General features: G+C 37.9%; 1 protein-coding gene across 3 annotated transcripts in view; it reads left to right on the forward strand.

Annotated features, from left to right (window-relative positions):
- egln1a (egl-9 family hypoxia-inducible factor 1a) overlaps positions 1-21,076 on the forward strand; it is a 101,878-nt gene extending 80,802 nt beyond the window's left edge. For 2 of the 3 annotated variants that reach the window (XM_043680103.2, XM_043680102.2), the window contains 3 exons: positions 4,883-5,019; positions 12,522-12,589; positions 19,513-21,076. In XM_043680103.2, the coding sequence (XP_043536038.1) occupies positions 4,883-5,019; positions 12,522-12,589; positions 19,513-19,574 (267 nt within the window). In that variant the 3' untranslated portion in view covers positions 19,575-21,076. Of the gene's footprint in view, positions 1-4,882; positions 5,020-12,521; positions 12,590-14,469; positions 16,036-19,512 lie in introns of those variants that run through there. The other variant, XM_087978593.1, reaches the window with a different exon arrangement.
- Positions 21,077-21,860: the final 784 nt, after the last annotated feature.

Below are 21,860 nucleotides of genomic sequence, written 5' to 3' on the forward strand. Positions count from 1 at the left end.
GCGGATGGTGCGCTGGCCTTCACCACTAGTAGGGAGCTTGAGCTCAAGACCTGCGGGGCTATGCTGAAGCTCCACAAAGCCCCGGCTAGACCACACTGGGAATATTGTGTTCAGTTCCAATTGTCTCATTATAGGAAATATGTGCAAGCTTTAGAACTAGTGTAGTATTCTCATAAGGTTAACATCCAGGTTCTATTGATAGTAAGGAAGGCAAAAGAAATGCTAGCGTTCATTTCAAGAGGGCTAGAATACAAAGTAGGGATGTGCTACTGAGCTGTATAATGCTGTTGTCAGACCACATCTGGAATATTGAGCAGTTTTGGGCCCTGTATCAAAAGAAGGATGTGTTGGCCTTCATACTGGGTTTAAAGGCAGGATTCTTAGCAGTGTGGAGGAACAGAGGGATCATAGGGCCTATGTCCACAGATCCCCCAAAGTTGCCACTCATGTTGTTAGGGTTGTTAAGAAGGCGGATGGTGCGCTGGCCTTCACCACTAGTAGGGAGCTTGAGCTCAAGACCTGCGGGGCTATGCTGAAGCTCCACAAAGCCCCGGCTAGACCACACTGGGAATATTGTGTTCAGTTCCAATTGTCTCATTATAGGAAATATGTGCAAGCTTTAGAACTAGTGTAGTATTCTCATAAGGTTAACATCCAGGTTCTATTGATAGTAAGGAAGGCAAAAGAAATGCTAGCGTTCATTTCAAGAGGGCTAGAATACAAAGTAGGGATGTGCTACTGAGCTGTATAATGCTGTTGTCAGACCACATCTGGAATATTGAGCAGTTTTGGGCCCTGTATCAAAAGAAGGATGTGTTGGCCTTCATACTGGGTTTAAAAGAATGGCCCTGGGGATGATAAATTTGTCATACGAGGAGAGGTTGAGAAACTCTGGGTCTGTACTCAGTCCATATTAGAAGGATGGGGGGGGGGGGAATTCTCATTGAAACTTACAGAATACTGAGACATCTGGATACAGTGGAAGTCGAGAAGATGTTTCCATTAGTAGGAGAGACTAGAACCTGAGGGCACACCTCAGAGTAAAGGGACAACCCTTTAGTAAAAAACACTTAGATGAGAGGAAGGAAAGTAGCAAGAGACTCATCTGGGCATGGACCCTTTGCACAGAATATTGCTGTGTTGTACATTCTGTGCAAGGTGGTATGCCATGTCTTAATATTGTAAATTCTTCAATGAAATACCAAATAGTTTCACTTACTTACATTCTGTGTTCTTAAAGGCCTCAATAAACACAACTAGGGCAAAGACTCAGCTTTAGTATTATAGTTAATAGCAAATTTTTTTACCTTTAAACATCAGAAGCTGAAGTGTATGATGGCCTGCTAAATCAATATTTTGATGCCATTGAAATTCCTATCTGAAAATTTACCAGTAAACATCTCATAGGAGTTGGTTGGCTTAGTTGGCTGGGTGGCTGGTTTGCGATGCAGAGTGATGCCAACAGCATGGGTTCAATTCTTGAACCAGCTGAGGTTACCATGAAGGACTCTCCTTCTCAACTTTTCCACACACCTGAGGTGTGGTGATCCTCAGGTGAAACTACCATCAGTTGGCTCTCAGAGAGAGCAGCCCAATGGTCCTGTAGCAACTTTACCTTTAAGCATCTCAAAAATACCTTAGCAGAGAATTCAGAAACCCACTTTCTTTAAGATTCAGTCCATGAACATTGGCAGGACTAAGACTAAACTTGGTTGTACACCAACCCAGAACACTAAGGGGCAACAGAAATATTGTGATTGATAATGTCACTGATTGACATTGGATAATGCATCACAGTCCTCACCACAAAGACTTTGTCTGTGACTTGATCTATTTAATTATTATGGGAGAAATCCAATGTAAAGGCTCAGTTAAGCTCTGGGAGGTATCAGTGTGCACCTGGAGGGTAACAAACTAGGGTCTTTGGAGAGGAATAGTAGAGATGAGGTGATAAATTGCAGTGTCATAGAAGGCAAGGATGGATAACTATAATAATCTGGCCTGACACCAGACGTTTAAGAGTGCAGGAATTGGATCTTATGGAGTGGTTTTCAACTGGTGTGACAAGGTGAGAAGCTTACCATGAAATGTTTTTGATCGTGCTGCCAATCTGCTCTGGAGCCTGTGTCTCCTATTGAAGGCAGTATCTGCTGCTATTTGTCACTGTGCATACACTGTAAAGAAATCCATTCAGTTATTCAGTTAGTGTGCCTTGATCTTGAAAAGATTAGGAACCACTGATCCTATGGACTGAACTTGGAAAAGGTAATGCAGATGGATTGGCGGGGAGATGAAAGAAGAATAAAATTGAAACAGCGACCAGCATCAGGACATGAGCTAGATTTTGGGCAAGGAGATAGGAACAGAGAAAAGGAATTGCAGCCGAATGCTTTTAGCTTAATAACGGAAAGCAACCTGAATTTCATCTAAGGATGACTATAACAAGAGGACAAATTTTCAGCTGATAATACATTTTTGTAAAAGATTGCTGGAATGAAAGAGCTAACACTCTAATTGCAAACAAGAAAATGCCTTGTATTACCAGTTTCCAAAACCACATCCATCACTGTCTCAAGTAATGCCGTTTCCTCCTGAGCAGTCCAGTTTGGATCCAAAATGGGGAAATCCGATGTCATTGTATTTTGCAAAAAAACTAGCTTGACACAAGAATTACAGATAATCTTCAAAGAAATGTTATTAAACAGCTGAAAAAAATTTGTGACTTTGAACAAAAAATACATAATGTCTGGAATCACTAACTAAAGGGAATTTGGAAAGCTGAATGATATGGCATATGAAAAATGTAAATAACTTTGCGAGGCAAGACTTAAAATATGAAAAATCACTTTTGTTATGTTTAAATCAGTTTTATTCAAAGATTGAATCTTCAAAACCTTTTATTTTAAAGAAAATTGACTAATCTGTTAAAATGTAGCAAATAGTTAAGTAAGAGATTGGGGTTAATTGCTTAATTGATGGGTAGATAATAAAAAGGGAACTGAATGTTCCACTACCCACATGGGTGTTTTTCTGGTGGTGGAACATACAGAATAAAGCTTTTGCACAATAGTCATTTTACTGTGTTAGAAATAAATAAATAAGGAACTGGAATGGTGCTTGGATCCAACGTTATACATCAGTTGGAGGATGCTCAAGTGTGTGGTGGAATCCCATCTATGTGTGCTTGGATGGAATTTCGCATTTACCCAAAGGTCCTGAACCCCTCTCAGGAGCCTGAGCTGCCTCCTGAATATGTGTTGTATGTCTTTTCACCTTTGCAAAGAGGCAGTTTTTGTATAGGCTACTGTTGCACACCATCCACCTCATCTCTAACATCCGGATGTGTGGATCCCCAGTAGAGGGCTGTCAACACAGGGGTCCTCCATTTTCCTGTTGGGGACCAATGATGGAAGGTGTTGCATGCAGCAATCCCTCACAATCATAGATTGTGGCGGTTCATAAACTCCCAACCCAACTGTTTATTTTGTGGCGCTGTGGAGTCGGACCATGTATATATTGTCATGTTTTTGGCTTTTCTTCAATCCCATTCTCCTGGCCTTTGGGCACCCAGTGCAGAGAGGTGTGGACAGGTTGAAAGACCTCCTTGTGGGTCTGTTTCAGGGCTTGGCCAGGCTGGCTATAAAAGGTGGAGGAGGGTCAAGGTAGTGGACCATGGAGGGGATGAGCTCTGCCAACTATCACCTCTCTTCCACAGTTATGTTTGAGTCTGGGTTTCATTGGAGAGGGAGTGAACAGTGTCTACCAATATTCTCAATGCCTTTAGAGGGAGGTGGCCACGGGGAAGTAGGGTGTGTGGGATAGAGTGTTTTACTTTCTCCCTACAACTCCATTTTGATTTAGTCCCCCTCCCTTTCGCCCTACCTGCCTCAATTTTTTTTATGTGAACATCCCCCTTAAGAGGCTTGCTTGTCAGTATGCAGTTAGCCATGTGGGTGTTTTCCTGGTGTTGGGGAAAAATATATATGATCAACGCTGTTCGTAATGGTGTCTATTTTTGTCTCCCGATATATTTTTAAAAATATATTTTTATATAACCGCAAGTGATTTGGGATTTAAAAAAAAAGGATATTATTTGACCCTACATTTGAAAAAATGTTTTAAAAAAGCAAAGAAAAACACAGAACCAGAGGGTCGCCTTGTGGTGAAGTGGTAAAGTCCATACCCCTGGACCAGGAGGCCCAGGCTCAAATCCTAGAAACGCATTTAAAAAATGGAGGTGCCATAGGTAATTTGGTGATTAAAAGGAAACAAGTCATTTGGTTGTGTCCCCAGTTCTGAGAAAGGGTCATTCAGCTTGAAACATTAACTCTGATTTTTCTGCACAGGCACTGACATTCCCAGCACTTTCTTTTTTGTTTCTGTTTAACTCAAGAACTGACAATCAACAGTTATGTTTTCATATGATAGATATTACATTAGTAGCATTTCGTCTCCATAAAAGTAACTTGCCTTGAATGATTCCTAATAAAGGGTTTCCACTTCTTTCTTAATCTGTATCCGATAAACAGAGCATTCTCCATAGCTATTTGAAATGCAAAATTTAAAAAAAATTCTGTTTTTCTTTGTTAGAGTACTGAGTAGTGGCAAAATCTTAAGAGAATTTAGACCTCACAACACTTGACTTTTTCTTATAGGCTCATTGTGAATGGACAAGTTTAGACTGGAAATATATAATTATGATATTCAAGTAACAATGAAAGAGGATGATTTGTAATTGACTGATTCTGAAAAGTTTTGAGTTTTACAAACCTTTAAAATTGAAAAGTAATCAATTCTTAATAGATTAAATGCACTGCATTAGTATGAATTGGTGTTAACTTAAGAAAATGTCTTCCCTAAAGATTTCCTTTTTCTTTGCTAGGTAAATGGAGGTCTTCTTCGAATTTTTCCAGAAGGAAAATTACAGTTTGCTGATATTGAACCAAAGTTTGACAGGCTGCTATTTTTCTGGTCCGATCGACGCAATCCTCATGAAGTTCAACCTGCTTATGCCACAAGGTAATCCTATGAAGTCCTTTAATTGGCAAAGGAGCTAAAATTATATGATCACCTTCATAGTCATCATTCTCCATTTACCTCAGCATATTGTTGTCCTCAGAAGAAAAATTATATGGATAATGCACATTAAAGATGTTAATGTGCTCAGTCCTCCTAAGGAGGTCTCGATATAGTTAAAATTGACTTGGTATCAGAAATTTTCATATTCGGCTGGACCAAAATATGGAGAAAAATCAGCTATATGCTCAAAATCATTGTGGTTAGACAAGGTATACTACTGAGAGCCATTTGCTGCATAGTGTTTATCAAGTGCCTGTGAATACTTTCCAGTTTGTGGTAAAAGTAGCTGGAGCGCAAAATCACAGAATTTGTATGGTATAGAAGGAGGTCTTTTGTTTTCGTTCCTTTAATTTTTGAGTGCGAACAGCTTTTCTATCCAATCATTCATGATTTGAAAACCTCTATCTGATCTCCTCTCCGGCTACTCTCTAAGAGGACAGTTTCAACTACTTCAGTCTACTTTACAACTGAAGTTTCACATTCCTGAAACCATTCTTGTAAATTCCTTTGCATTCTGTTTAATGCATTCAGATCTTTCCTATAATGTTGCACCCACAACTGTACTCAGTACAGTTATAACAAGTGTCTTGTGCAAGCTCAGCATCATCTCCTTGCACTTTTACTCTGTCTTTATTAATAAAGTTGACGACACTGTATGCTTGACATACAAGCTTCTGCAAATCTATTGTGTGGCACTGTATCAGTATCTGGAAATCTACTTATGGCACAGTTTATTCTCAGTGAGGTTCTCTTACTGCTTTAAAACTCCAGCAGCTTAGGGAACATAATTTCCCCTTTAGAAATCCATGCTGACTCTTCCGAGTCAACTCCTCTTTTCCCAAGTGACTACTAATTCTATCAAGAATAATTGTTTTTCGAAGCTTCCCCACCATTAAGTTAAATTGACTGGTCTGTAATTGTTGAGGTAATCCTTAACAACCTTTCTTGAGTAATATCGTAATGTTTGTAATTCTCTCACCTTCTGATTTGGAGATGCCGGTGTTGGACTGAGGTATACAAAGTTAAAAATCACACAACACCAGGTTATAGTCCAACAGGTTTAATTGGAAGCACACTAGCTTTCGGAGCGTCGCTCCTTCATCAGGTGATATCACCTGATGAAGGAACGACGCTCCGAAAGCTAGTGTGCTTCCAATTAAACCTGTTGGACTATAACCTGGTGTTGTGTGATTTTTAACTCTAACCTTCTAGCAGCTTCCCTCAAGTCCAGGGAAGACTGATTATGGCCAGTGCCCCTGAAATCTCTACTTTCATTTCCTTCAAAAACCCTGGATGCATCTCATCCTGTCCTGGTGCCTTATCAATTTTAACTATACCTAAACAATTTGCTCTTTGAAGGTAGCCCATTGTTCAGTTTCTGTTTTCCCCTCCAACTTCTTGTTCCACAAATCCTGCCCTGTTGCATGTCATTCTCCACCATCATCCTGAACCTTATACAATGGTCACTATCTCTAAATGTTCTCCAGCTGATAGTTGATCCCCTTGACCCATATCATCCCCAAGTTATAACCATGCATCCCTTTTGTTGGACGGGACACAACTGACATTCTGTCAAGAAATCCGAAGATGCTGACCCCTACTTTGAACATTTGTCACTTGCTGTTGTTGCCTTCCACTCTTGCGAATTTGAAATTTAACATACTGACCTTAGTTAAAGATTAAATCTTTTCAATGATGATGAAAGGTTTAATAATCAAGCCAATAATGGAGACTGAATGGGTAGAATTAATGAAAAGAAAGGCAAGTTTAAGATTGAAGTGGAAATTGTGTACTGGTCCCTGGTAGCAGTTGCAAAATGGTAGAATGTACGAATGTTAAGATTAGATAAACGTAAGTACCAGAGGCATAGTTCTGGTTGTGAAATCTATTGTAATATGTAGACCAGCAAATGTCAGAAAAATAGTCAATTTCTTAGTGAGTTCTTGCAAGCTTTTTGGAACAGTGGTCCAGATCTTCTAGATAGTAGGAATCTGGACATACCTTGAAAGATGTGCCTCAGGATTTCTTTGTCCTAACACAGACTATGCAATAATTGCTTGGGAGGTTTAAACTTATTGCCAATTTCCAATTGTCTGGAGTTGTCTAACAAAAAGTCTGTAATTGTAAATAAGTCTCCAACTTAATTAACTTCATAGTGAGCTGAAAGGTTGCAGAGTTTGAACCCTGTTTTAGCTGAAAGAAGGAACATTTAAAAAAAAATAAATTTATGGATGTTTGGAATACAGAGAACAATGAAGCACGATGAAGTGGATAACTGCAGCTGCAATGAGGAAGTGTGAAAAGAATCTTGCAAGGGGCAAGAAAATAAATATGAAAAATGTTTAGAATTGTATTGGGTGAAATAGGATTATCCTGAACAATAGAGACACTTGAAAGCTGGTAACGTTGATTCAGTCAATGAATATAATGAGCTAGGAGACTTTTGAATTATCATTTGCATCAACATTTCCTGTGATTTAAAAAGGATAGCATGTCGAACATCCTGAGAAAACTAATACTGAATTAGGAATGGAACTTGCCAGAATTTTCTGTATAAGCAAAACCGTATCAATGAAGAAAATAATGATCCTAAGGAGTGGCAGATTTCAAACATTAAATGTTTTCCATTTTAGGCTTTCAAAGGAAGTAGTTGATCATTTTGCAGATGCCTTCCACAGTGGAATGAGTTGGAAAGTTCTCTCAATTTGGGAGCCATTCCTTTTAGATTGGACTTAATATTATTTAACAAATTATTAAAATTATGGCACATTGTATTGGCAGATGGGGCTTGAACCCAACATTTCCATCCCAGAGGTCACATTGATCTTGGGTACCTTCTTTCATATTAGAAACTTGCACGCCACTCTCCTATTAGGACAGGCAAGAGAGGGAAGACGAATTAGTTCTTAGGAAATTCTTCAGAGTAAATAAGAGTGAAATGGTTGAACACACAGATTTCAGCTGATTGAGAGAGCCAGCATGAGTTTGTAAAGAGCTGGTGAACAAAGTACCCTGTAACAGTCAGCACTATTGAGAAGAGCTGTCCCTCAAAATGGAAAAGCCATGTTTTGAGAGAAATCAAGGTATGGTATTACAGAAAAACAGATAAGTGATTGGATGAATAGTTTATTTGTATATCATCAAAGTTATTGTCATTTATTACTGATTGTAACAGTTATAGTAAGGTTTACTATTAGCCAGATTATTGGAGTAGCAGTGTTTATTATATGTAACCTCTACAGTTAAGACCAATGTAAAATACCTTTTCAATTCAATTCATTTAGCATCCCAATAAGCAACAGTATGACAAATGAATGGAAGAGAAAATGATCATCACCAGGAAAATGGTACTGGACAAATTTAGAAGGTGCAGGCTGCCAAGTCTTCAGGTCCTGATGGACTTTATTTTCATTGTTTTAATTTTCTAAATTTATGTTATTAAAAATTTGTCTGTGGGATGTAAGCTGAGTCAGCTTCATTGCTCATCCTGAAGAAGGTGGTGGTGAGTTGCAATCTAGAATTGCCACAATCCTTGACATGCAAGACATCTTCAGTGCTGTTAGGAAGAGAGTTTGAGGATTTTGACCCAGCAACTGTGAAGTGATGGTGATATAATTGCAAGTCAGGTTATGTAGCTTGAGGTGGAACTTGCAGATAGTGGTACTCCCCTCTAACTATTACTGTCTCCACATGGATCTACTTCTCTCTCCCTGAAACTGAATTATATTATGGCCGTTGCCACGCAGGGCCATTTTCAATGTGAGGTCATTAATTCATCTTCATCGTTGCATAATACCAGGTCTGATATAATCTGTTGTTTGCTCAGCTTGAGAAGGAACTAGTTTTAGAATTACAGAAAAACATTCTATGAATTCCTCACCTTGGCTATGTTTGCCCATTTTATTTTCCAGTCTGTATGTGGGTTACAATTCCCCATGATTATCACTGTACCTTTCTGACATGCTGTTGTTTTTTCCTTTACATTTGCCCCTAAAAGTACCAACTTTGTAGGGTATTGTACACCACTCTCAAGTGATTCTTGCCTTTTATAATTTCTCATTGTTTCGCAAACCACTTCTAGATCTTGGTTTCCTGAATCTCGACTGTGATAATACCATCATTTAAGCAACAAAAGAAGTTGAAAGTGGGGTGTCAAAAGTGGGAATGTCATTGAATAATAATGGGTGGTAGTTAGATTTTCTCTTACTGGAAATAGTCATGTTCTGGCACTTGTATGGTGTGCATGTTATTTGACATTCAGTCCAAGCGGAGATGTTGTCCAGGTCTTGCAGCATATGGCCATGGATTTCTTCAGAATCTGAGGAATTGCAAATGGTGCTGAGTATTGCGCAGTAATAAGAGAAGTTTCCCATTTAATCTTATAATGGAGGGAAGAGTTTTGAAGCAGCTGAAGATGGTTAGGTCTTGGTTCCCTGAGGAACTCTTGCAAAGATGTCCTGAAACTGAACTCCAACAACCAAAACAATCTTTCTTTCCAACAACTAATAGAGATTTTTCCCTGATTTGCATTAACTCTTGTTTTGCTATGTCTTCTGATATTACACACTGTCAAATGCTGCCTTAATGTCAAAGACAATCACTTTCTCTCTCGCCTGCCCTCTAGAGGTCAGTTCTTTTTGGACCAAGCGCTATAATGAGGACAGGAGCTGAGTGACCCTGGTGGAATCCCAAATAATTGTTGATGAGTAGTTATTACTAAACAGGTGCTGCTTGAAGCATTGTCAACTCTTTCCATCCCTTTGCTGATCATTTGAGAGTAAACTGGTAGGGTGGTAATTTTCAAATTTGCTGGGTATATTCTAGTGTTGTAGCTGTCCTGAAACAGCTTGACTGGGGGCATGGCTACTTCTGGAGCACATTTCTTTCATTCTGTTGTTTGAATGTTGTCAGAGTCTTTGCCACATTCTTGTATCCTTTGCAATGTTTATGCTTTCAGCTGTTCGAGATGTTAGTAGAGTGAATTTAATAAAATTGGCTGAAGACTGATATAGTCAAGAGTGTGGTGCTGGAGACGCACAGCAGGTCAGGCAGCATCCGAGAATCAGGAGAATTGATGTTTTGTGCATTCCTGATGAAGGACTTATGCCTGAAATGTCGATTCTTCTGCTCCTTGGATGCTGCCTGACCTGCTGTGCTTTTCCAGCATCACCCTCTGGACTCTGATCTCCAGCATCTGCAGTTCTCGCTTTCTCCTCCCTGAAGACTGATATAGAACATAGAACTTTACAGCACAGTACAGTCCCTTCAGCCCTCGGTTCCACAGGTTGGTGCAACAACCTGAAACCCATCTAATTTACACTATTCCATTTTCATCCATATGTTTATCCAATGACCATTTAAATACCTTTAAGGTTGGTTAGTCTATCTGTAGCACATCAGCCCTCCAGAGGATCCATCTTCTCACTGAAGGTGGGTGCAAATTCTTTAGCCTCACTGAGGTATTGGGCTCCCTCATTCTAGTATTTGCAGGGCTGACTCCTCCAGTTAGCTGTTTCATTACGTACCATATTAGTGACTGAATGTTTAAATGTAATCCTTTGGATGTGGGATCACTTGGAATTGCCCGTCACATTTTCCCTCTGATATTTGGCATGCAAGTAGTCCTGTGTTGTAATTTCACTGTTTTCACTAAATGTTTTAGGTGTTTGCAGTTTTTCTATCTCATGTCATCCTGCATTATTCCTTAACAAGTATTGGTCCTCCAACACATTGATAATGTTAGAGTGGATAATAAACTTGGCCATTACGTACAGATTATGGTTGAGTAGAATCTTGAGGATGGTGATGGCCCATAGTGCTTTGTGGGTTTCCAGTCTTGAAATGTTAAATCTGTACAAAATCTATCCCATTTAGGATAGTGGTAGTATCACACAACATGATAGAGGATATTTTCATTGTGGAGATTGGACTTTCTCTCCAAAATGACTGTATAGTGCAGATTTGAACAAATGTTTTGTCTGCAAAAGTGACTTTTGTATTTTCACTGTCCACTGAATACTTAGCCAGTATACAGTCTAGATTGTAAAGTTTGAGACTCTGGGCTACACAAGAATATTTTTCACTTAACATTACTTAACAATATTTATCTTTGTCTGAGCTCAATCTCCAATCAGAATATCCTTCAAGATGGCTTTTTATTTTTAGTGTTAAAGATTCCTCTGTTCCCTGTATTAAGCACCCCTCCCTTCAATGAAACCACAATTAAGTGTTTTTGTTCTTTTTTTTTAAAAAGTGCTTTAGGAGAACCCAATTCCTTAATTTTAAAAAAAGTTGTAACTTGGACCAGTGAAACTTAATTTGTGCATATATCTTTAATGTTGGTATATGCTGTCATCAAGGACAAGCAATATAAATTAAAATCCTGGAATTCCTGATCTGGACTATGTGGGTTGTAATGATTCGAGAAGCAGCTCACCACCATGTCCTCTAAGCAATTAGGAATGGCCAACAAGTGCAAGTCTAGCTAGCATCTCCCATATCCCAGGAAAGAATAAATTTTTTTTAAAATGTTGTCTTATTTGGGTTCTATTGTACTTCAGCGAAACGGCTGGCAGATCTTAGTAATTGTCTTTCAGTAGTTAATATTTATGTTAAAAGAGAAAAAGATTTACTAAGTCCTCTTCATGATTTGACTGTCTCAAGCTACTTTATAGCCATAATCACTAAAAGGTAAAGTTGCATAGGATTGCTTTCTCATGAGGGAGAGATGACTAGTGATGGTTAACCGGAGGGTCACCACACCCAGGCAAGGGGAGAAGTTGAGAGAAAGAGTCCTTCATGGTAACCTCAGCTGATGGGAAATTGAACCCATGCTATTGGCATCACCTGTGTCACGCACACTCCATCCTGAGCTAACTGGCCAATTAGCACAACGGTAATGTAGAAGAGTGTAGATCAGCCTTTGTATTGCATACCAAATAGCAAATATGCACTATCTGAACCATGTATGTTTCTAATAAGACTCCAAATTAAAGGTGAGCCTTGGTAAACTTTGACAGAGAAACATGACCAAAAATCCAAAAGTAAATTGGCAAACGAGAAATGCATGCTTTAAATATAAACTTTAGTATTCAAATAAATTTACTGTGAAGCCAGATTTTTTTTAAATTGAAAACAATGCTACATTGTAAAAGCTCATGACACCAAATATTATGGCCAATTATAAGAAATTACATGTCAAGTTAAAAGATTGAAAATGACTTCATAGCATGGCTTCATGAAACATCTAGTCATATTTACCAATCTTTCTCATAGCAATCAAGAATGGCTATGTTTCCTCTAAACATAAACCTGCATAACACAACTTGTTGAACTGGTGCTGTACATGATGAGCGATGCATGTCAAGAGTTTCATTTTACTTTGAACAGTGCCTACTGGGAATATATAAAGATGAATTAACTATTTTTATATTCAACTTTAGGTACGCTATAACAGTCTGGTACTTTGATGCAGATGAGCGAACACGAGCTAAAGACAAATATTCAACAGGTAAAGAGGTCTCATTTCTCAATGTTATTAAGGTTACACTTTCAATACTGAATTTTTAAATATTTTGCTAGCCATTTGTAAACTGTAATTAATGCCCACTGAATATAATACTAGCACTGCTCTCTCAAATAGCTACTTGTTTGGTTTGCTAAATTGTGACAACAGATATGAAGATTCACTGTTGTCATAGTCCTTCCATTGTCTGATATGTAGTGAGTTTTTTTAAGTACAAAACCGATAAAGAAGTAATAATTGTGATGCTAAGCTAGGATATTGAAAGCATATAGATTGCAAAAGAAAAGATAGATGGCATGAGGTTGAGTTCTGAAGTTTCAAGAATGAGACTGACAAGAAAACTTGTAACATGGAAATAGGTTGCCTTCAAGTAAGGGATTGTTCAGTTACAGGCTCAGTACCTTCCAACAATGGTAAAGATAAGTGAGCCATAACCAAGGCTGCTTGGTTGATGTGAACATTAAATAATGGTTCCTCAAATAAGGAGCTTATTTAATGAAGACATAAGACCTATGTTTGTTGGAACTTGGAAGACTGTAAGGTGATCTTACTGACACAAATAGGATCTTGAGGGGATTGGATAGGGTGAGTACCTGGAAGAAATTTTCTCTTGTGTGGGCATAGTTTAAGACGAAGAGGTCTCCATTTTAAGATAGTGATAAAGCAAATGTAAGTAATAGTCATAGATGCAGTGGATCCTATTACTATGAACAAAAATATATTTTTTCAATTCATTCATTGGATGTGGGCATCAATGGTTAGGGCAGCATTTATTACCCATTCTTTACTGGTCAGAGTGCAGACAAGTGAAAACCACATTGCTGTAGCACTGGAGTCAGACCAGGTAAGAATGGCAGTTTCCTTCCCTAAAGGACATTGGTTCGCTAATGTCATGATAATCGATAACAGTTACTTGGTCATCATTAGACTCCTAATTTCAAATATTTTATTGGATTCAAATTCCACCAACTGCCATGGCAGGATTTAGACCTGGGTCCCCAGTAATATCACTATCTCCCTAAATGGATAATAATTGATGAGGGGTGCAGAGCCAAGCTAGAATATTAAGTAGGAACTGAGGGAGTATTCAATTAAGAAAGAGAAATGTGACAAAACATTAGAAGAAGCAAACACTTGGAAAATGAAAGCAAGGAGGAGTTACTGGAAACGCTGATGAGGCTTAGGGTAGATATGTCACCGAGTCTGGATGGCTTGATTTCTGGGTATCTAAGTGAGTGCGTAGCTAAGAGATAGCAACAGGTCATGTTTAAATTTTTCAACCTTTCCTCGGTATGGAGTAGGTGCTTGAGGATTAGAGTGTGACAAATGTGTGACACATTTGTCAAGAAAGGGCATAAGGATAGTCCTTGCAAATAAGGGATAACTGGTTTAATATGAGTTATAGAAAAGATTTATGAATTCTTAATTGGGGCAACAAAATAATCAAATATTTTGCACAGTTTGAGTTAATTAAGTAGATCTAGCATGAATTAATATAAGGCAGATCATACTTGACTAAATCAATTGAATTTTTTTTGAAGCATCAAAGAAGGTTGAGGAGAGGGCAGCACATGTTGTCTATATGGATTTATTTAAGAAAAGATTCTGACAGGGAACAGTGAGCTATGGTCGTGGTTGTTTTGATGCACTGAAGGATGATAGACATTGGCTCTCCTCGAAGCCCTATGTCCAATCAATACAACAATCACAGAGAAAGATTGTCTTAATGGCGTGCAAAAGTGGGCATGCAGGGGATCAAGCTCAGACCTCGGGTTTAAGGTCGATATCTGTAGTGTGATTCTATCCCTTATTCCTTTCTCTAGATTATTAACATTATCTTGGATAAATTGTGTTTTCCTTTTCAGTTCTACTGAATCCTCAACTTACAGACTCAGATGTACAGCACTGAAACAGATCCTTTGGTCCAACTCGTCCATGTTGACCAGATATCCTAATCTAATCTAGTCCCACTTGCCAGTACTTGGCCCATATCCCTCTAAACCCTGTCCTATTCATATACCCATCCAGATGCCTTTTAAATGCTGTAATTATACCAGCCTCCTCCACTTCCTCTGGCAGCTCATTTCATACATGCACCACCCTCTGCGTGAAAAAGTTGCCCCTTAGGTCTTTTTTATATCTTTATCCTCTCACTCTGAACCTATGCCCTCTAGTTCTGGACTCCCCCACCCCAGGGAAAAGACCTTGTCTGTTTATCTTATCCATGCCCCTCATGATTTTATAAATCTCTATAAGGTCACCCCTCAGCCTCCAATGCTTCTGGGAAAATAGCCCCAGCCTATTCAGTGTCTCCTTAAAGCTCAAATCCTCCAACCCTGGCAACATCCTTGAAATCTTTTCTGAACCCATATTCCAAAAGTGGCCTAACCAATGTACTGTACAACCACAACATGACCTCCCAACTCCTATACTCCATGCTCTGACCAATAAAAGAAAGCATACCAAATGCCTCCTTCACTATTCTATCTACCTGCGACTTTACTTTCCTCTCATTATTTTTCTCAATGTTTTCACACTTTTTATTTTGTGTGATCTTCACCTACGTCTTTAAATCCACCATTTGCATCTTCTGTTTCTATGAAGAAAAATTTTCATTGATAGAATTCTGTTCACAGCCACAGGATATCCCTTGAAACACTTGTAGCCAATAAAGTATTTTCTGAAGTTTAATCATTGTAATATAGTATTATATGGAAAACATGGTCAATATGTGCACAGCAATCTCCAACATACAGCAGTGTTTTATCAATTTGATGACCTGTTTTTTTGTAATTTTGTTTGAGAGATAAATATTTAACTAGAATACCTGTTCCTTAGATTATCATTATCTCTTGAGACAGCTGAGCCTTGATTTAATGTCCCATCAGAAAAATGCACCTTTCATAGTTTAACAGTTCTATATTGTTGCACCGGAATGTTAGCCTTCATTTTTTTTTGTTGTGCTCAATCGCTGGAATGAAACTTGAACCAAGGCCCTTCTAGCTCAGATGAGAGTATTATCGACTATGCTTTGCCCCTTATGTCTTTTGCTGCACTGATACCTTATGCATTCTTTAGTTTTTTTTAAAGAAATTTGCTGTTCAATTAATTCACTTTGTGATTGACATCTGTTTCTTTACCCTGCCACCTCACTTTTTTAAGAACAGCAGAAATAATGATGTTTAAGCTGCCTTGTCTTTTGAAAGATGGTAAACTGACTGACCTACATCCAACATTTCAGTTTCCATCTTCTCTTTTTAAGCAAGCTTTTTTTTATTGTTCCTTCATTGCTTTATAAAAGTAAAAGATTATTTGAAACCATGAAATAGGTTTGTTAGTCATCTTGACTAATCTAATGGTTTAGGAGAAAGTGAGGACTGCAGATGCTGGAGATCAGAGTTGAGAGTATGTTGCTGGAAAAGCACAGCAGGTCAGGCAGCATCCCAGGAGCGGGAGAATTGTTATTTCGGGCATAAGCCCTTCATCAGGAATGATTATTTCGGGCATAAACCCTTCATTATCATTCCTGATGAAGGGCTTATGCCCGAAATAACAATTCTCCCGCTCCTGGGATGCTGCCTGACCTGCTATGCTTTTCTGGTACCATACTCTCGACTCTAACCTAATGATTTGCATATTGAAAGGTCTTGAAATAAGCTGTACAGAGAAAGATGCTTTGGTTGCAATCTTCCAAAATTTGCTAGATTTTGGAAAAGTCCCAGAAGACTAGAAAATCTCAAATATTACACTTGTATTCAAAAAAGGAGGAAGACCGAAAGCAGCAAACTATAGACCAGTTAGCCTACTATCTGTCATCAGTAAAATGCTGGAATCAATTACTGAACATATATTAACAAGACATTTAGAAAATCATAATATAGTCAGTTCTATGAAAGAGAAGTCATTGGTTGACTAAGTTCTTTGTGGAAGTAACATACCAGTCAGATAAAGGGGGACCTGCATAAATGGAATTGTTGGATTTTCAATAAATATTTGATAAGGTGCCAGCTTTTGAAGATCACTGCATAAAGTGAGAGGTGTAAGGGTAACTAACACGGGTGAAGGATTGATTAGCTACCCTAAAGCAGAAGACGTGGATAAATGAATCACTTCAGGCTAGCAAGCTGCACTGAGTGAAAGTTCTGAACTGCCAATAACTAGGATGTGACAAAGTTGGAGCAGTGATACATAAAGCCAATTTTTGTGGCTGGTTAGTGATCTCTTATATTCTTCCTCCTCGATCTCTTGAGGTGATCATTTCTACAGTATCATTGGCAAGGTCTTTGGTATTGCTGTTCAATTGATTATCATCTGTGTGTTGACATTGTCAACAGGGTATTAAACTAATCCTATCTTCCCTGATTGTGATAGTTTCCTGTAAGGGTAACTGTATGGTATTTAGGAGCAAGGAGCTTTGGTTAGGACAGTTGACATTTGTAACATCCTAGTTATTGGCAGTTCAGAACAAATTTGCCTTTATTCCTCCACTTCGCATTGTTGCTATGCTTCGTATTGCACTAATATACTAATTAACCTGTGACTGCATCTAAACTAATAGTTTTCTATCCTACGATGTCACATTAGTATCAAGTTAACTTTGCTCTGTTGCTATTACTTGAGCAATAAAATTGCTAGCTCCATTTATTTGTCTGTGAGAGTCCAAGTGGACATTTTTAACTTATTGGCCTGCAAATGATGGTCTAATCAACCCATTTATATAATTCAAATTATAAAATTTGAGTTTTTAAACTCAATATTGTTGGCATCTGTTTTCTTCAGATTATGATTGTGAATGAATTCAAATCAGTTTTGCAAGCAGTGTTTCCACTTTCCCATATTTTAAAGGTATTTGCGAATAGGTCATAAACACTCGCCAAGCCAATGATGCCCAAATCTCATGAACAAATTATTTTAAAAGTTATATATACAATGTACCGAGAAAATGAACCAAGAATCTTCAGGTGACATCAGCTGCTGATCTTATTTAGTGCTTTCATATATTCTTTCTAGCATTTGGAAGGTGCCAGAATAACAGGACACCAGAAGGGAAACCTATCTCTTACATTGAATCTAACAATTTAATTGTATTTCGGTACAGTGCTCAGTATTTCAGTGGAAATTCTGGTAGCTTCAACTTCTTAAGTGAACATCCCTTTTACCAACAGTGCAATCAAGCTTTAATATTCTTGTTAATTATTTGTCTTGGAAATCTGCATCACTAATAAATGTGCCAGATTCACTAAACAGCTTCTGTTCTTTTCCGTGAGCTTGCTTAATGCAAGATATTATTAAAACTGGCTCTGCTGTCAGTTATCAAATTGGTCAAATGCATTTCCATTTGTACATCTGGAACAGTCCATTTTTCTGTTAACTGTATATCTGCTTTGTTTCTCTTTGCATTGTGTTCAATGAACATAAAATAAGTTCAATGAAATAAACATTCAGTGTTGTGGAAGTTCAATTAAAGAAATCAGTAATTGAGGCATACAGCATAGACACAGACTCTTCGGTCCAATTTGTCCATTCTAAAAACTAGTCCCACTTTCCTGTGTTCAGTCTTGTATTTCTCTAAGCCTTTCCTACTCATGTACCCATCCAAATACCTCTTAAATGTTGTTACTGGATCTACCACTTCCACTGGCGGTTCATTCCATATATGAGTCATCCTCTGTGTAGAGAAAGCTGCCCCTCAGATCCCTTTTAAGTCTTTCTCCTCTCAGCTTAAAAATATTCCTTCTAGTTTTGAACTCACCACCCTAGGGAAAAGACCTCTGATATTCCCCTTATCTATGCTCCTCATGATTTTATAAACCTCTAAGGTCACCCCTCAATCTCCTAAGCCCCAGCCTCTCCTTATAACTTTATCCCTCCAGTTCCTGGTAACATCATGGTAAATCTTTTCTGCACCTTCTCAAATTTAGTAATATGCTTCCAAAGCAGAGCACCACAACTGTTCACAGTATTCCAAAAGTGGCCTCACCAACATCCTGTACAACCGCAACATGACGTCACAATTCCAATGTCCACTGGTCTGAACAATGAAGGCAAGTATGTTAAATGTTGTCTTTATCACCCTGTCGACCTGTGATGCACTTTTCAAAGAACTATGTACCTGAACCCATATGTCTCTTGGTTCAACAATACTCTCCAGGGTCCTACCATTAATTGTATAAATCCTGCTCTTGTTTGTTTTACCAAAATACAATACTTCACATTTATCTAAATTAAATTCCATCTGCCACTGCTCAGTCCATTGACCCAATTGATCAAGATCCCTTTGTAGTCTTAGATAACCTTCTTCACTGTCTACTATTCCACCAATTTTGGTGTTATCTGCAAACTTACTAACCATACTCACAAGCAATGATTCTTTGACGACAGTAAGTATCAGATGTCAGGGATTCTTGGTCTCTCACCTTTCTGTCTGCAGCCAAGGTACTGCCCTTTAAGTGAGGCAACAGCCTGGTGGAATTATCTCTGGACCTGTAAGCCAGAGACCTTGGTACTATTCTGGTAGGTGGTGAAATTTGAATTCAATAACAAATATAGCATTAAGAGTGTAATGACCACCAGAAAACTTGTCAGTTGTTGGAAACTCTTATCGTTTGATGAAAAGGATATGGTTTTAAATGGGTTACTTGTTGGAACAATTTGTAGGCTAAAATATGCTTCTGTGTTGAGAAGAGATCTTGTAGACGTGTTTCTCTTTCCAGCCAATCACCAAACAGTTCTGCAAGACAGAGGTTGCCATCTGCTTCTGCCTGAATAAGGAAGTGGGTCTTGTGGGCATCAGTAGTTACAAACAAGGAGAACAAATTTAAATCATATATACTATTTATGCTTTTTGGAACATTCTGCTCTGGTACAAATATTAATTGTTTTTAAATTTTACTTTGTTGTGGCTGCAGGTGAAAAGGGAGTTAAAGTTGAGTTAAATAAACCTTCAGAACACAGTTCAAAAGAAGCTTGACATTTCTTTCTTCCTTGTCCATATCTGTCGAGATATAAGGCTTACCTTAAGAAGGTTACCAGATGAGTGGATGAAGAATTACAATAACTGCTGCTTGTGATTCAAAGATGGGAATTCAGCAACAAAGAAATCTCTTACAAGACTGGACCTTGAATTCAGAGGCTTTGCGCTGCATTATCTGTCTCTTGGAAGTACTCATTTCAAGTGAAGAATGCCATGGTTGAAGCAGTAATGAAAGTGGAGTGAAGTTGTGGCACAGACGTGCCTGAAATAATTGAAATGCTCTTAATTTGTCAATTATAATTTATCTGATTGTCACAGGCTGCAGTTCCTCTATTTTTGTTGATTGGAATTTTGGGATAATTCGCATAAAATGTATGGTGAGGTTAGAACAAGAAAACTGCAGTATCGATATCCATGAGGAAAGTGTTGATTTACCTGATTTCACCAATATAGTAATTTAATTAACTAACTGGAGAGAAAATATAAGCATTTTAGATTTAAATCCAGAGTATCTTTTAGTGGCAGCCACTTGCCACTTGCCACAAGCTGTGAAAAAAGACATTCCTCCAGTTGAGAACAATGGAAACATTCACACTCCATTTGACTCTTCTGTTTTTCTCTTTTTTGCTTTTTCTTGACCATTTTCCATTCTATTTCCATTTTATTAAAATTCATTTTCAATCTGCAACTTTTTGTTTAAAATCCATCAGTGTGCCTCCAACATCTGCAGCGAATTGGCTGCAACTACAGCTATCTGCCACTGGAAATGCTTATTACCAGACCAATGTTGTTGTTTATGGTGAGACACTAAGTATTAGAGCGAGAAACTGAATAGGATTTTATTCCTGAACTTAAAGTTACAATTTGAAGCATCTGAAGGATTAATTATTTGTGATATATTGTTCTAAAATAGTTGCAAAACATTTTTGAACATGCTAACCAATATCTAGAATTTTACTTAATTTTAACCCAAGATGTCAAACACTTGAATTGGTTTGAATTATGGTCCATCTTCATATATATTTTCTTAAACTACGCTTTTGAAGCAGTTTCATTACATCACTGACCATTACATCCTCATTTTTTTCAATCAATCTAAATTTTAATATTTGAATGAAAAATAAATCAATGAACCAGTTTTATAAACCAATGAATTTTCACTTCTGGATATTCCTTCCTGATGGTGTTCAGTTTGGGTACTTTTCTCTTTGAAGCTGCATTCACATAATGCTGTGTCACATGTATTCAGTGCTTGGAGATAAATCAATACCATGGTGCTTTAATGGCTTTTCCAAACGGTAAGCACCTGTCTGTTTTCTTTTTCTGACAGTATATTTTAAAATGCCCTTTGATAGCTGCATAGCAAAGAGTTATACAGCATGCACATAAGATAGAGTTGGTATTTACTATGTTTGATATTATAAAATAAATTGTTAATTATGAAATGAACTGCTAGCTTGTAAAACTTGCAAAAAAATTAAATCCTTTGTTTACTGAAACCAAGTGTGATTTCTTTGACTATGTCAACATTTTCTTTTAAACAAAGCTGATGTGATAAAAAGGAGGTAGGATAATGTATCTAACTTCCTGAAGAAAATGTAGGATGACATTTCTGATTGATTCCATGCTTTTTCAGGATGGAAGAGGGAAATTTGGAGAGTGATTAACTGAAATGATAGTGGGCCAACATACTAAGGTGCTACAGCTTGTGTAGCTCAGGAGTTTCTACATGCGGGAATTCCCAAAATAACAGCAACCATGAAAGATAAGCAATGTGTGTGTGTCCAGTCAAGATAGAGTACAACTTGATGTGGTGATAGTGTTCCAATGCACCATCCATTAATCTCCAACTAGAAGTTGAAAGTTACAGGTTCTTGATGTGCTGCTGAAGTAGTTTTGACAAGTTATTGCAGTGCATTCTATATGCTGCACAGGCAACAACCTCTGCAGAACGGTGGTAAAGGGCATAAAAGTGATAATGAATGCTTGGTGAATTTGAGATGTGAACTGAAACAAATACCACTTTATTCCACTAGTCATACTTGATGCAACTTGTTCACGCTACTTAAAAAAATTGGATCCTTGTGTTCAGTAAATTCTTGTAAAACTTTTGAGTTATTGTGTAATGAAGATACATACTTTAATTTCCCAAGAATTAATATTCCTAATTAGTATTCTACAGTAATTTTAGCATCTTGTGAACATTTGAAGTCATTTCGAAAATGTCTTACTTTTGGTTAAATTTATTTTGTCAGAAATGTTAATGTTTTGCCATTATGAAAA

This window comes from Chiloscyllium plagiosum, unplaced genomic scaffold (assembly GCF_037043375.1).
Source record: "Chiloscyllium plagiosum isolate Xiang-an unplaced genomic scaffold, Cpla_swu_hap1 HiC_scaffold_3, whole genome shotgun sequence".
Lineage (NCBI taxonomy): Eukaryota > Metazoa > Chordata > Chondrichthyes > Orectolobiformes > Hemiscylliidae > Chiloscyllium > Chiloscyllium plagiosum.